This window comes from Polyergus mexicanus, unplaced genomic scaffold, assembly GCF_030449975.1.
Source record: "Polyergus mexicanus isolate NDT 795.1 unplaced genomic scaffold, iyPolMexi1.0 SCAF_4, whole genome shotgun sequence".
NCBI classification, from domain to species: domain Eukaryota; kingdom Metazoa; phylum Arthropoda; class Insecta; order Hymenoptera; family Formicidae; genus Polyergus; species Polyergus mexicanus.
This window is the reverse complement of record NW_027223324.1, coordinates 6031834-6048687: the sequence shown is the minus strand read 5'-3', so window position 1 is coordinate 6048687 and position 16854 is coordinate 6031834. Positions and strand designations below refer to the sequence as shown.

General features: G+C 35.1%; 2 protein-coding genes across 2 annotated transcripts in view; one reads left to right on the top strand and one right to left on the bottom strand.

Annotated features, from left to right (window-relative positions):
* Positions 1–74: 74 nt before the first annotated feature.
* LOC138932651 (unconventional myosin-Ie) overlaps positions 75–16854 on the bottom strand; it is a 39705-nt gene continuing 22925 nt past the window's right edge. The window contains exons 11-21 of the mRNA XM_070294711.1: positions 7265–7435; positions 7013–7179; positions 6105–6312; positions 4972–5202; positions 4564–4848; positions 4230–4385; positions 3261–3400; positions 2516–2667; positions 2020–2367; positions 1055–1396; positions 75–804 (exon numbers count right to left, since the gene is read on the bottom strand). Of these exons, the coding sequence (XP_070150812.1) occupies positions 728–804; positions 1055–1396; positions 2020–2367; positions 2516–2667; positions 3261–3400; positions 4230–4385; positions 4564–4848; positions 4972–5202; positions 6105–6312; positions 7013–7179; positions 7265–7435 (2277 nt within the window). The 3' untranslated portion in view covers positions 75–727. The remainder of the gene's footprint in view (positions 805–1054; positions 1397–2019; positions 2368–2515; positions 2668–3260; positions 3401–4229; positions 4386–4563; positions 4849–4971; positions 5203–6104; positions 6313–7012; positions 7180–7264; positions 7436–16854) is intronic.
* Positions 14570–16854, top strand: part of LOC138932653 (uncharacterized) — a 14294-nt gene continuing 12009 nt past the window's right edge. Inside the window, exon 1 of the mRNA XM_070294715.1 lies at positions 14570–14827. Within this exon, the coding sequence (XP_070150816.1) occupies positions 14808–14827 (20 nt within the window). The 5' untranslated portion in view covers positions 14570–14807. The remainder of the gene's footprint in view (positions 14828–16854) is intronic.

The following is a 16854-nucleotide window of genomic DNA, read 5'->3' as shown; positions in this document are numbered from 1 at the left end:
CTTCTGTCATTTGATGTTTTTTACAATAAGAAATTACGTTATAATATAAAGTGAAAAATACTTTAAATAAAACGGCGCACTTGAAGACGAAAATAGATCTAGTCTTAAAAAATTAAAAGCAAAAGACAAAATATATAATTGAGATACAATTTTATTAACGGATATTTTGCGATGGCAGTGACGCTATGTACATACATTATTACATGTTAATGCGATATGAATGACTATCGTGACACACTTGATTGACTATATAAATATCGATTGCGATCTGTACATTATACGAAAAGTTACAAATCTACTATACACTAACCAATAATAACAGCGACGTATATCTTATGGACTTATTACTTTTTTTTGAAATTTTATAACGAGATGTTTTATCGGTTATTGGCGATTATAAACTCGTCAGATTATATAATGAGATGAGTTTTTTTTTTTTTTTTTTTTCAGAAAAAAATATATTCGAGAATAATGGTATTGTACTATCGTTTCGCAATCTCTAGCATTAAACTTATCGCGTAACGATCTTAATTAAATAACGAACAATATACTCGCAAAATTATTGCGCTCACTTTCAATTACAAATTCTTTGACGACTTTGGCATTGATGATCTTCCTCATTAATATTTAAACAACAGAGAGCAGGGGACGCGTGCTTATCGTTTTCCATTTTTTTTTTATATAATTCAATAGTATTTTTAACTATGTAAAAAATCGGTTACATAGTTCATATTTTTTCAACATAGTTCGAAGGGAAAAGACCAGTCTTCCCTTTCAGTCTTCCATGCCACCAACCGCCCTCATCTGAAAAAATATTAATCCATTAACATATAAAATCACCCTTTTGTAATGTAGCTAGATATAATATAATCACACTCACACAATTTTTAACTTGTAACGATAGAAACAAATAACACGAAGGGCTAGTCTAGTAAAATATGAACTATACCAATATATTTATATACTGTATATTTCTCTCTTTCTCTTTTTATATTACTAATTAATTTATTATTATTTATTATAGAATAGTCACATAGAGATTATATCAACTCACGTTCTTTGAGTACTTCTATGATATCGCCTTCCCTGAGGCCTAACTCGTCGAGATCTTGCGGCTCGTAGTCGTACAAGGCTTTGACTTTTGGCAAACTCGGTGGTGCAGGTTTCTGGGGAGGAGGCATCTTTCTATTAGCTACCGCGTACGCGATATTATCCTTTCTTTTTACGCGGTCCAGCGCGCCGTTAGTTTGCTTGACGTTCCATTCTTGGGATGTTTGCATTCCTTTATTGTGATGACCAGAAGCATTATGTTCGCCGTTGAGAGGGGGTAATTTGAATCTTGTAGGTTCGTGCGGTGGCGGTGGTTCCGTGGGTGGTGGAGGAAATTTGAGCAAACCTTCGAATTATCCGAAAAAGACTTATATATATCTCGCGCTATTGTAGCGCTCGTATCAGGTGTTTTTTGGAGAAAATACGCATTTTCTTGAAAAATATCACATACCAGAGTTGTAGGACGATTTAAATGACGCATTACATAATAGTATTAATATGATCTTGAATAGTGTTATCAAGGTCACATAAAGATCACCTTAAACTTTTTAAATGAAAATCCCTATTTTTCATTGCATATTCTTGTAGCTTATCTCGAAAGCTTTTCAAAACGCAGTGAAAAATGGGATTTTTCATTTAAAAATTTCAAGGTGATCTTGATAACGCTATTCAAAGTCATACTAATAGTACTAAGTAATTATTTAAAATCCTACAACTTTGGTATGGGACATTTTTCCTCCAAAAACGTCTGATATGGGCGTTCTGTGTTACACCATGTATATGTAAATTTATAAATAGTTCTCTTTTCCGACAATTTGACATTTTCTTAATTTAATGCGCCGCGATTTTTATTCATTCTGTAAAGACTTTTTTTTTTTTTAATTTTTAAGATCTTACACAATCCATGCACCTTTCGCGCATTTCACTTATTTGAAGATATTTCTTCGAATCGTGCTCGTCAAAACTTACCACGTGGTCCAGTATTGAGATTAATAAACATGCCCATTACAGCAGTTTGTTTGTTCTGTAGCTTGTTGGGATAGTTTGTTCCGTTTCTCATATCTCTTTGAAGCTGTATAGGTTGAACGTTCGGACGATTCGGTGGAATGTTTGGTCTACTGTTCAAAGTCGCTTGTGTAGAAGTCGTAGATCTCATGGCTGCTACCGGACGAAGAGAAGGTCTATCTGTCGTGATCGCGTGATTATTCCCAACTGCGATTGAAGTTAAATCGCGCAGCTTCGGTGCTGAACGAATCGATCTCGAAATGTTATCATTGTGCGAACGAACAAACAATGTCGATCGATCCGAATTTGGTTCTAAAATAGAAACGATATCTCATTACTTGGATCTAAAAATAAGAAATGTAATTATATATTTTTTACGTGTTGTATGTTGTTATTCTTGTCGATATTAAATATCGTTGATATTAAATATTAATAATTTCCATAAAACATAAAAATTCACTTGTCGTGTTTGGTAATCCTGGACCGACACTGACATTGAGAATTTTGCCGGACGATTTTAAAATCTCCTTATCGCCGTAATCGGTTTGCGTAAATTTTACATGCCTCGTTCCAGCGCCACTCCAACCTTCCTTCTTCACTTTAAATTCCAAGCTGAAAAAGAAATAGATTTATGAATTTTATTTCGAGCATAGAATGCACTATACAGGGCGTTAAAAAAAAAAACATTCAATATGGTAGATAGGACACACTATACTGAGTAAAAAAACCTTAGTAAATATAGGTCGAAAGCTCAACTGTTTCTGAGATATAAACATTTTTGTATGTTAGCATCATGATTGACTTACTGGCTTCTACGTCTTGCGTGCGATGTTTATCTCAGCGTTTATAAATCACGTTCTCAATGTTTTTATTCAATTTCCATATATACTTCATAACAGAAAATTTCACCGGCGATCAGTCAGTTGTCTCATCAATCGGTGGATCTATTTGGTGATTACACAATTACAAAGTAACGTGCTGAAAATGTCAGCGTATTAAATGAAGTGGAACACCTTCTGTAAATATCGAGATAATGTTTAAATCTCAGAAACGGTTGAGTTTTCGACCTATGTTTACTAAGGTTTTTTCATTCAGTAGTATGGTGTACCCTATTTATCATAAATATTGAAAGATTTCTTTCAAACACCCTGTATATGCGAACCAGGCTAATTTAACGATGTACGAAATTTGAAAAACAGCTTTACTCATTGCTAAATTTAACATTCAAAGGATGGCCGATGTCCTCGAGATATTTTTTGCTGAGAACAGATAGGAATTCCGTCTTAAATACCGATTCTAATAGGCTGGCGTAATCCTCTCTCGTATGAATAATTATGAAATTATCCTGGAATGAAAATTATTGTCAAAGTATATTCGTGACTATTATACGATACGTATATACAGGATGGCGCCGAACATTCCGGCCAGACTTTGAGATCTTATAGGAAATTTAATTCTGAACAAAAAATTTCCTATAAACATGGATCGAAGAATGCTTCCTTAAGAAGTTATCGCTTAAAAACCTCTGATGCAAAGGAAGAGCAAAAGGTGAAAAGAAAATGAAATAAAAAAAAATGAAACTTAATAAATTTCTTGAAAAAAACGATAAAAATAAAAAATAAAAATCCTTTTCTTTTATGAAAATAAAATAAATTTTTTTAAACTGAAATAGCACGTAATAGTAGAAGATGAATAAAGACGTGAAAAAACTAACTGTTCTCAAAATGCCCCCCCCCCCCTCCTAGCTCCAATACATTTTCAGAATCGAGTAATGACCGATCTAGTCGCATTACGGATTTCCCCCTGATTCAACTTTAATCGATCTAACAATAAGCAACAAAAGTACTTTTTGTACGTTTGAAACTGGTTATATCAAAATCTATGGAACGTACAACGATCGTTTTGATCTCATTTGAAAGATAATTTAATTTTCTACAACTTTTGTTTCGGTACGTTTTGTTAAAAGACGCACATTTTCTATGATATTTGGAAAAATGTGTAAAATAATTACGATTTCAGAGGTTTTTGAGCGATAACTTCTTAAGAAAGTATTTGTCGACCTATGTTTATAGGAAATTTTTTGTTCAGAATTAAATTTCCTATAAAATCTCAAAGTCTGGCTGAAACGTTCGGGACCACCCTGTATACAGAGATTAGCATAAAGGGATAATTACTTGCAGCGTGCTTAGTGACACGTGGCTAATCTGATTAAATGGAAGCTTTCTTTTAATAACTTGCACAGATTTACCCTTTTCGGGACCTTTCTTTATTTGCTCTCGGCCGATTAAATAAAGATACTTCCCGGTGAGGATGAGATCTCGCCTGCACATCTGTTACAGAAATTATTTGTTCTAAAATCTTTAGTTCGCCTTAATCTTAATGCAAAATCCAGTATGCTATGTTATTAAGTAGATCTCTTCAAGATAATATTTTTGTAGAATACAAGATATCTCTAAATGTAAATTAAAGAACGCCCGAGTTGTTCGACGAAATTATCGGGACTTTCACCTTGAATCTTCTGTCGTATTTTTTCACGACCTCGGCAAAGAACACTTTTTCCCGTCTTCCGAGCAGACTCATTGTCTGCGACTTGCCTTCCAGCCCAATGTAATCACCCACGAAATTTCTATTCAGACTCGCCCGTCTCCGCTCCTTATGACCGAAGAGTAAATTAGCGGCTTCCTGTTTCTGTTGTTGCTGTCTCTTCCGGGCAAAGTACTTTTTGAAGGCTTTCTGTATGACTCGCGCATACATGTTGTACTTCCGGTCACGAGTTTCCTCCAGCATGAAGAGCTAAATAGATAGTATTATTTACTCGTTATCTATTCGCTGAACTAAATTTCATTCGAATGTGTGTTTTTACCGAGTCTACGAAAATAGCGGTTAATGATAGATTTTTGACCAAGGGAAACTTACGGTTTCGGGCGCTTTGATGAAAAGCTTCGATCTGCCGAGCTGATATTGCGATCTGTCGATATGGACACTCCCCAATATCCACTCTACGCCCTGTTTCTCTTCACCGGGCCAACGAGGCCGGGTTTCTTTCGTGAGAATCGCATATCTGTGTAGAAACTTGGCAAACGTTCGTCTATAGGCGAAGCCAGCCCTGCGTACTCGAACATTTTCCTTCAGACCTAAATATTCCACCTAGATCGCAGAAAATTGTGTGATCACTATAATATAAAATTATTTAGACGATCTATTTAGCTGATTATTATCGATCGCAAAATGTAACGTCCACGGAATACGTTTCCGTTAGAACATCTCTCTGTGTGGGCGCGCATTCTACTCTATTAAGGTCAACTAAGGAAATTTCATTAATTAATTCTTGTTTCCTCAAATTTTTCTCAAATTATCGATTTTTGTCCATTTTGTTTCATATTTTTCATAAATGTTTGCGATCTTATAAACGTTGTCCATGCATGTGATTAATGTTTATATATTTGAAATCAACAGGATGTTCCAGGTCAGGTTAATGAAATTTCAGGATCTTATAGGAAATTAAATTTGAAACAAAAAAGTTGGAATAAACATAGATCCGGAAACGATCGTTAAAAAGTTAGAGCTAATGAACTTCGAAAAATCGTTTTATTGATGATTTTTAAAAATAACATCAAAATCCTTCATTCATTTGAAAAAAAGTAACGATATAAATCTAATGGGTAATCAAATAACAAATTAAATTACACCAATTTCATTTAATTCTGATAAAGCGTTGAAAAGAAAATAAGCTCGAAACAACGAAAAAAGCAGAAACTTGAAAAAAAAAAAACACTTTTTGATGGTCTTTGTGTAAATACTACATTCGTAACGCAAATGCAAATTTAAAAATGTTCTTATTAAATTTTGATCATGACTAATTATTTACAGAGAGTTTATTAGCTATAACATTTTAACGAAGCGTTTCCAGATCTATGTTTGTAGGAACTTTTTTGATCCAAATTTAATTTCCTATAAGATCCTGAAGGGATCACTGACCTGACTTGGAACATCCTGTAGAATCTTTTCTCCCCCCCCCCCTCTCTCTCTCTAAGCAAATTATTATATACCTGATGCTTGACTCTCAGATGATCCCAGTCGCGTGGCTTTTTCGTCTCATTCGGTTTGATGCATCGAATGTAATGCGGCGTGCATTTCATCAGTTGACCGACCAAGCGACTCGCTTGATTTCTGATTTTACTGCCCGCAGTGGTTGGTCTGGACTTGAGAGTCTTCGTTTTACCGGTGTCTCGCGGGTAAAGTTCACGCACCAAGGAACTTTAAACATGTAAATATCATATTTTTTCATATGTTTTCAGATATATCTATCTTTTACATAATATTATATAACGAATCAAACGATAGCTTCAAACATTTCGCAGAAATCGAAGTAAATAAAAAAAAAAAAATAATAATAATAATAATAATATTGGCAAGTTTTCATTGTGTCATCGATTTGATCAGAATCTCGGAAATCTATAACTTCTGATTATACGTGACTTGCGCGACATTTTCCGCATGTAATTCTTACGTAAATAAATCCGCGTGATTAGTAATTAAGCGAAGATTACGCAACAATTTTTAGCAGCCGAAGATTTTACTACTCCTTATCAGGTGTAAAGTGCGATAAATGTAAATTAATTTTCTACTTCATATTTATTCGGATTATCAAAAAATGTGGAATGAAATTACGATTAATATTTCGTATTTTTCAGAATTAAATCCCGCGAAAGCAAACTTCAACTTTTTTTCATGTTATTGTATAATATAATGTAATATTTTCCAATCTCTCGCGTAGTCACACATAATGTTTTTTTCTTTTAGTCTTATGTGCTCTCGTTGTGAAGTATTCAATCAAAAAAAGAAAAGAAGAAATAATACGGATTAATTAATCATCGTCAAGCGATAAGTTATTCGAGCTCGTCTAGCTTTTGGAGTAATTTGTCACATATAACTGACAGTTAATGTAATCGCTTACTTGGAGCTGGTCTGCATCAACTCGATCAAATCCAAGAAGAGGACGTCCCGGTTCTTATCGCAAAATCCGTCGACGGAGTAGGACACCGCACCGGCATAATGCAAGATTGCGAAACCATCGCTGATGTCTTGAAAGTGGCCGTGCTGTTTGACCGCTCCTGCCAGTTTCTGCGAGATTCACAATGATACAACTTGAAGAATATTATTGGCCATAAAAAGTATCGACGTTTGGTTTTGGGACAAGATTTCATACCTTCTTCAAGTCGACGTCGGCGCCCGTGCTACCGCCATGTAACGTCGCGCAAACGTCATCCAGTACTAGAAAGAGACCAGGTGGTCTTTTACCCTCGAGAAGTTCTACCACGATGGCGTTATTAAAGTACTCTATCGGCGTCCATTTAATGTTCTCGGAAATGTATTCTTCCTGAAAACAAAGAGGGCTTCGATTTTATTCATGGTACATACGAAACAAGATACATTCTCATGATAATCTCGAGATTCCCTTTTTATAATAGAAAGACAAGTAATAAGTTGTCGTCGTTCATTTGTATCTGCTACAATTATTTTTCTAATTAAGAAAATTAATTTATAGATATTCAATTAATGTAAGAGAGAGAAAGATGTCGAAAAATATAAAACAATGAGGGCTTCGATTCTATTCAAGGTACGCGAGACAACGTTTATTCTCATGAAAATCTCGAGATTTTTTTTTTACAATGCAAAAACAAGTAATAAATTGTCATGACAGATGCGTCATAGATTGCTCGAGTAATTGAAATTGTCGATCTAACTTTCGTGGAAGGTATGCGCAGGTTGCCAGGCACGCAAACAGCGTTACGTCAAAAATACGGGCTTAATTGCGTGCCGGCGGTAACACCGCGTATATCTCGCACGTACGAGCGATTTATATCTCGTTTTCTCGAGGAGATAGAAGGGAAAGGCGTAGTAATAACGCGATTGCCGGGCGCTTTTAAAATCGCTTTCCATTTCAGCTCATTGCCGAAGGTGCAACCGGAGAACTCGCCGGTTGCAGCCAGCGAGAGAACTGGTCTCGTCGCGGCTATTTCAACCTTTTCCCCAGCAGACATCCTAAACTCTTGTTTCACAATAATCCGTCTATCCTGCGATAGAGATGTTAAAAAAAAACCATTTTTTGTTTCTAATAGAAACGAATAGTTGAACAAAAATAAATTATGTTTTTTTCATTATTTTCTTAAATATTTATTTTAATATTTATAATTAATATTTATTTTTTTTAATATTATTTTTTTTGTTAACATAATAAAAAAACTAAAGTTCTTGTATTTTTAAATTATTTTTTTTTTCGAAAATAATTTTAATGGCTTAATGAGACTTTTGCGGCAGATTACACCAAACTCGACATGATTCGGATAATTTTCAATTAGATGCGTAACAAAAATTTTTATTAATTAAAAATAGTAATTACGTAACTATATAGCCAATTGAAATGCATGCTATGCAGTCAGTCAAGTAAGAACGTGTTCGGGTTAATTTGTAGAAAAATTTATTGTACAAAATTTTTAAATACGTGAGTGCATTGTAATCGATCAGAACAAAGATGCAATTGTATTAATAATGTGTCCAGTCACCACCGGCGTCGATAATTGTCTGGCATCTCCGAGGCATGGTTGCGATCAAATTAACGGCGTATTCATATAGCAAGCACCTCCAAATGCGATGAATTTCTTTAGCTAACTGCTTCAAAGTGAATACTTCCACAAAGCTTCTGCTTGATGTATGCCTACACATTCTCAATTGGATTTGCATCGCGTCCGTAAAAATTATATTGCTCCAATCTTGATCGATATTGTTCTTCGCCCAAGCTTCGTCATGTGCTTTTCACTTAACAAAGGTTTCTTCACTGTACTGCGCCATTTGATATCATGAGTACGGAGATGGGTTCGGATAGCTTCGTATAATATATCAAAACCTTTCTGCTTCAATTTTGCTGCTCCTTTACGCAGTGTTAAGCCAGGATTCCGCCAAAAACAAGTACATTATCAGTTTATCGACTTTAGGGGATACTTTGCCTATCGAGCCACGTTCCGGCAAATCATCGACAGTTTTTGTCTCCTTATATCGCTGCACCCATTCCCATACAGCACAGAACATTGCAGCAATATTGCAGCAACATTGCAACATTGCCGCAATGTTGCTACAATGTTGCAATATTGTTGCAATGTTGCTGCAATGTTCTGTGCTGTATGGGTTTACTAACGAATGATGTCGACTTTCCCATGTACTTAGCAGCCGCTGTATGAGACATTTTCGGACTTTTCGGGTGGGTACAGAGGAACACAGCTTCGTAGCGCGACACGTACGCGGCACTCGTGGCGCTTTACGTGTTTCTCTGACAAAAATTCAATGTCAATTGAATCTTTCTTGACATTGACAAAACGCATCAAGGGCAAATGCTCCCTCTATCTACTCACAAACGAATTAGGGCGATACTTTTTACCAACTGCTAATTATGCCAAACACACTTTTTGACTGACTGTATTTAAAATAATAATGGTTAATTCAAATCTATCATCCAAAAAGTTAAAAATAATGAAAAATCAATTTACAGTAATTAAAATATAAAGGTATTAAATATCTGAAAAAAAAAATAAATTGAAAAAAAACGAGGTTTTTTTTTTTTTTTTTTTTTTTTTTCATTTACATCTTTAATCCTCTACGACATTCGCATAATTATTACGTGTTAAGATCAAATGCGTCCCTTCATGTCGTGAGAATTTACATCCATTATGGATCTTTCGATTGTCCGTGTCGATTCTTCTTCACGGTCATACGTAATTATACGCGATCTTTGTCCCGAAATTGGGCTTACCCGAGATCTTGCTCTAAAGTAGACAATTTCTCAGCCCGTCTTTGTTCTCACAAACGCGATTCACGGTCAAGTTTTTTTACTCGGTCTAGTTGCGATCCGATCGCGACAAGCCGTCGCGGTAACCAGAAGTGGCACGATTTTTTCGTCGTGGCCTTTAGTCGAGTTAACGACTCTTTTTCATGAGGCTTGACCTCTTTTGATGGATGGACACTGTTTCCACCTTGATTGTTCTTCGGAAGACCGCGCCATACAATGACGGTGTGCTCTGTATTCGATTCCGAAAGATTCGCAGACCCTTTCCGCAAAGATCCGACATTCGCGTATATTTAATACATATTATCAATCCCTTTCTCTCTCTCTCTCTCTCTCTCTCTCTCTCTCTCTCTCTCTCTTATATATTTTATAATACACGATTTCTGTGTCTGGTAAATAATAGCCCATCAGTGGATGGAACGTCAATCAAGCAATGCTCGAGTGATTGGCGAATAAATGGTATTCACAACATGGTGGATAATTAATGTATACTAAATTTGGCGCGTATTCATGATTCTTTAGCATCCTTTCGGAGCAGATGTGCTTTCACTTTGCGCGGCCATTATTATTTCACCTCTTCGCCGCTCTCGGAATATCCCTCGGTAAAAAACTGTTCTATCAATCTCGTCGGGAAATAAAACGTGAATTATAACACGCGATATTAATTACACGCTGTCGAAATGATATCGCGATACGGAAACGGTTATTTTCATATATATATATATTTTAGCTTGAAATTAGCATGTCTCGAGTAAAAGAAAAAGAACAAAGACATACCGCGAGCATTAATTAATTAGCCGCTACAGTCGCGATAAACAAATTAGTCGCAACCCGTTGATTGCACGCAATTACATACTTCGTCGTGACATTTCGATGACAGTTAGGAGCGCGCATAAGTACCCATTATGCATTCGCACCATAAGTTGCAATGATCTGTCATTTCACGCGTCTGGTATTGTAGTGTCATTCGCGGCGTAATGTCCTATCCTTATGGCCCTATCACATTGGACGCGATGAGCGATGGGCGATATCCAATGAGAGCTCTGCTTTTTCGAAAAAGTTTCCTATCCTTATGGCCCTATCACATTGGACGCGATGAGCGATGGGCGATATCCAATGAGAGCTCTGCTTTTTCGAAAAAGTTTCCTATCCTTATGGCCCTATCACATTGGACGCGATGAGCGATGGGCGATATCCAATGAGAGCTCTGCTTTTTCGAAAAAGTTTCCTACCCTTACGGCCCTCTCACATTGGATATCGCCCATCGCTCATCGCGTTCAGTATGCCAGGATCATTTCGCGGACAATCGAAAATTCGATTTGTTTCATTCGCGAACAAAAACGCAAGAAGGAAAAACAAAGAGGAACGCGCGAGGCGAGTTCTTATCAAGATCAAGAGTTCGTTCAATCCGCGGATACAATTGTATATCCTCTATTTATTAGATCTGTTTGTCTCGCTGCCGGGTTAACTTTCCACTGAAGTGTTTCATCTCCGACCTCCCCCCCCCCCCCACGCTCACTCCGCTTAGGTTTAAGGACGCCCGACGGATACGCGTTCTGATTTTCGTATAGCCTCGCGAAACGCAACCAATGAACGCATTGTCGTGCCCCGCATCCGTCGAGTCGGCGAAGATGCAACCCGGATCCTTTGCCTATGTAAACGCTCGCGCACGCGCGCCCATCGGGGTTTCCGGCAATTTTCTTAAAATTAAATTCCGTTAGAACCCGCATAGGCGGGAGAGTAATTAAAAGTAGCTGTTCGTGTAACGAACGCGCACGTGTGCGCAACGCAAGGATGTGTGAGACCCGTTACGTAATATATTATTCGTCTTATTCCCCATTCATTTCGCGATTAGTACAAAACTATTGCCATTTATAAGTAGAGATTAAATGGGTGTAGTAAAAAGACAGAAACTTTGGGTAAAAAAATTGTTTTTTACTCCCCCAAAAATAAGTCTTTTACCCCATTAATTACTCAGAATGTCTATTTTCAAAAATTTGTAGTCTAATTTTTGTAAATCTAATTTTGGCTTCGAAAAATGATCATCGAATTTATTAAAATTAGATATCAGATTCCATGTCCTAATTCCATTCTCATTTTTGGTCTACAAAATAACAAAAATAACAACAGTTAAATTATGCTTGAGAGAGTTTTCTTTTAACTTTTATGAAACTTTAAAAATAAAGAACATCAAAAAAATACCATTGAATTATAAAAATCAAAATTAACCTGTTTTAAAATATTCGAACTCAACTGATTAAACAAATGCTAAATACAATAGTAATCAGCTCATCCATTGAAATTGATTACTGACCCACGGTAAACAAAATTAATTTAATTCCCATATCATATTTTGTTCGAAGAAAATTGGCATTAACTTTCAAAATTACCAAAAGAAGTTTTTTACCCCCAAAAATACCGGTTTTTTACTTAATTTCTTACTCCATTTTTTAAAAACTCGTTTTTTTTTATCTCTACTTACAAGAGACAGTAATCTTTTGTTAAAGAAAGGAAAGTTTCGTGGACTGTCGAGAATGTCGGATCCTTTACAAATATAGGAAGAATAGCTACCGTAAACAAAGATTTGATTAATGACAAGTTATTAAAATTTTTTATATGTCTCGATCGTTTCTTTAATCTCTTCTCGATCTTTAATCTTAGAAATTAAAAAGAAAAGTAGCTCACGCGTTTGATATGCTCTACTTAATCGAAATAAAATTCAATTAATTTTATACACATACATATCTATGTATGAATATATGTATGTGTATTTATGCCGAATCTTTTTTTATATATTAAATGCCAATAAGTATACAAACATCTGCAGATTATTTTAGATTCCAAAAATTTTCCAACATTTTTTCTTCAGCTTTTACGAAAACAAGTGTTTGATATGGGCTCGTTTCGAATTAAAGTTAATGAGCTAAAAAAAAGATCGCGACGCGCAAACTAATTAGATCAGGAGTCACAAATATCGCTCATGGGAATCGCGCTTCATTGTTGCTGGAAATTACTGGGGTTTGACGAGAGGGGAAGGGCGTATAAAAAACGCAGATAATGGGGAAGATAGATGTGTGTATTCTGGGTTAACGGCGATGAAAATAAGAGAAAGAAAGAGAAAAAGAGGGGGTAGCCTCATCTCGATTTCACGAGAGATCGCCGGATTCTCGTGAGACAGTTAGACGCCAAATGTCAATTCGCGGTCAAATTATATTGTTCCTTAACGGAATTCCTTCTGAGCAACATGACAGGAATTTTGATTATGATTTATATCGCAAAACACATAAATGTTCCGTGTTGCTTAATTCTGTAACGGGGTATTGCTAAGAATTTTGTTGAAAGAAGACAATTTTGTCTAAAAGATTTTAAAATATTCTCTAGTCTAAAATGAAATTATTTTAACAAGCAGATGCATATACAGGATGTTCCAGGTCAGGTCAATGAAACTTTAGTGTCTTATCAAAAATTGAATTTGGAATAAAAAAGTTCCTATAAATGTAGATCTGGAAACGCTTTGTTAAAAAGTTAATAAACTTCGAAAAATCACGTTTTTTGATGATTTTCAAAGATAACCTCAAAAATCTTCATTTATTTGAAAAAAATAACAAAATACATCTGACGGGCAATTAAATAACAAACTAAATTATATCAATTTCATTTAATTCTGATAAAGCGTTCAAAAGAAAATAAGCTCGAAACAACAAAAAAAGCACAAAGTTGAAAAAAACCACCTTTCGATGGTCTTTGTGTAAATACTGTATTCGTAGTGCAAACATTATAAATGCAAACATAAAAATGTATTTATTAAATTTTGATAATGACTTACAGAGAGTTTATTAGCTATATCTTTTTGACGAAGCGTTTTCGGACCTATATCTACAAAACTTTTTTGTTCCAAATTCAATTTCCTATAGATTCTGAAGTTTCATTGGAACACCCTATATATTGACATCATAAAAACGAAAGAAATTTTGTAATGAGACTATAAAGACGATATTGAGACACATATAAATCAACAGATGTATAATAATTGTAATAATAATTGCGTATTATCTTTATCTTCATTGCCTAATGACAATTTGAGGTTAACTGTATCCTTATCGAGACGTGCATCGGAAACGCAAAAGATGTCATCTTGATATATCCGTGAGGGGTTCAATGGTCATCGCTATATTGCGACAATGTTAACATATTAAAAGATTTATGCAGCTACATTGCATCATTAATCGCGTATGAGATAAAGCTAATCTAGAAGCGCACATTCGCAGCGGCGACGATTGGCCTCGAGAAATTGAAGCTTGACCTTTTCTATTTGCAAATATTCTCGAGATATGTTAATTTTTAAAGCTATGTATTTTGTTTCTTTTATTATAATAAAGCAAAGTTATTTTTAATTTTTCAGAGATATAAATTATCTGCGTTAAAATTAGTTTCTTTTTATCGTATTTCAAAAAATAGAAAATCGATTCTTTTTACACAAAATACACTTGATTTTCGCGAGTCACGTGCATCGCGAGAAGAATTAAAAACCGCCGACGAGAGACGCAGCGGCCAATGAGAAAATCTTCAAGCGCAAAGAGTGGTGGAAACCGCACGTGGGAAGAATGAGCGAGAGAGAGTGAGAAAGACAACGATATCGCTTCACTTAGCTATTTCATTACCTTCACTCGATCCTTGGCCGCAGTGCAACACGGAGTCGCGACTAAGCTTCGTCGTCGAGGAATTATTGTAGATGATACCGATCGGCGCGATTCTCGCGCGCACGCGGACGAATGGATCGTGTGTTGCATAATAAGAAGATCGAGTGATTCCAAATCTGCCTGCTTGAAGGTTGAGAAAGAATAACGATCACCGACAATAGACGAGAAACCGGCTTTATAGGTGCATCCTACAAGGTGTTGGATTCAAGATCATGTGTTTGTTATCCCTCAAGTACGTTTGCTGTTGTTCAATATTACATTAAGGACGCTCGCTTTAAAGCATATTTATTTTTAATATTTATTTTTTGCATTTGCAATATAACAATTTTTTTATTATCGTTATCAATCATTTTGGCAATATTGTTTTTTTTCAACGAAATTGTCACGCTTAATTTTAAGCCTGCGACGCGTTAATAATTTTTCAGGATTTAAATGTGAAACGATTCTATAAATAAAGAGATGGTTTCTGAGCATGGTTTCTTGATTAATTCGATTAAACAGTAATTTCGAGCTTTAATCGAAATTTATGCGCATTAAATATTCGCATTACTTATGTCACGAATTTTTTTGCGACAACGAATTCACGCAGCGATCAGTTTCAATAGCATGGATGGAGAATAGGTAAAGAAGATTTGTCGCGTACAATGACGTTTCGATGTTCCAGTGACATTCAAATTTTATCGTCGCGATTATTCTCGCACACAACACGCTTGTAAGAGCGACTTAAATTCGTATAGGTGATGTATAAGGATAGTTTCAGACTCGTTAAGATATAATAGATTTATCGAAAAGTAAGTATGCGATCCAATAGTCGAATCTAAAAGATAAAACAATCCTTATCAACGCGATTGGGAAATATATAATTTATTAATTAGAATTTTTATGGAATTATTTTTATTATGGAAATTATATTATTATATAATATATTAATTACTATAATATATAATATATAATATATAATATATAATATATAATATATAATATATAATATATAATATATAATATATAATATATAATATATAATATATTAATTACTATATTATATAATATATAATATATTAAGTACTATATTATATAATATATTAAATATATATTATATTATATCCCATACAGCACAGAACGTTGTAACAACGTTGCAGCAACATTGCAACATTGTAGCAACATTGCGGCAATGTTGCAAATATTGCTGCAATGTTCTGTGCTGTATGGGATAATATACAATATTATATAATATATTATATAATATATAATATATAATATAATATATTATATAATATATAATATATAGTATATTATATAATATATAATATATTATATATTATATAATATATTATATTATATATTAAATTACATATTGTATATTATGGAAATTTTAAACGAAGAAAGAGAAGAATCGCATGATGATTTTATCGAATAACATCATGAGAGGTTTAGGCGTGTGGTCGATATTCATTTATACATAGATACTTCGCAATCGTCAATTTGCGTTAGATTAAACCGCTCGACATCCGCCAATAATCTTCTAATGGAAGTTAATTGCTTTGCGTTGCGAAACGCCATTGTAATCGCAACGCGAACGAAGAACGACCGCAAACTTGTAATCAAAACAAGCTCGTTAAACGTCATTTTCAATTAATATCGCCTGCGTAAATTTGCGATAAATATTCTTCGATATGCTCACCATTTTCTTTCTCTCTCTCTCTCTCTTTTGATCATTTTCAAAAACAAATACGATTTGATTAATGCAAGAAAATTGATTAGAGGCGTAGAATAATCGAAGCGCAATGAATGGCAAATAAGTCACGTCAATAAATTATGTCGCGGTATTAATTAATGACCATCGCCCCAAAAGTTCCTCCCTTAGGGAAGAATGTCGCACTTTATCCTCACTTTCGACGGGATAAAGGAAAATAGAGCACGAGATGACTCTTCGATTCGCGCGCGAGTAAAAAGTGCGGAGTTACATAAAGGCTCAATTAAGCGTACTGTTCGTTTCGTGTCCGCTGCGGGACAATCATGATCGGCTACGACCGCGTTTTAACGCGGCGATCATTTCCTTCCTCCGCGACGAACGGAACGAGAGAAAAGGCGCGGCGCTCTGATTGCAGTTTTTTTTTCTATCTTTTTTTTCAGCGAATGGCACGTAACACTTTTTTATTTTAATATGCCACGCGGCGAAACCGTTTAATAATCCCATACAGCACCGAAAGATTGCAGAAACGTTGCATAGACCAGTACTCTGCGTTGATACCACTGCTT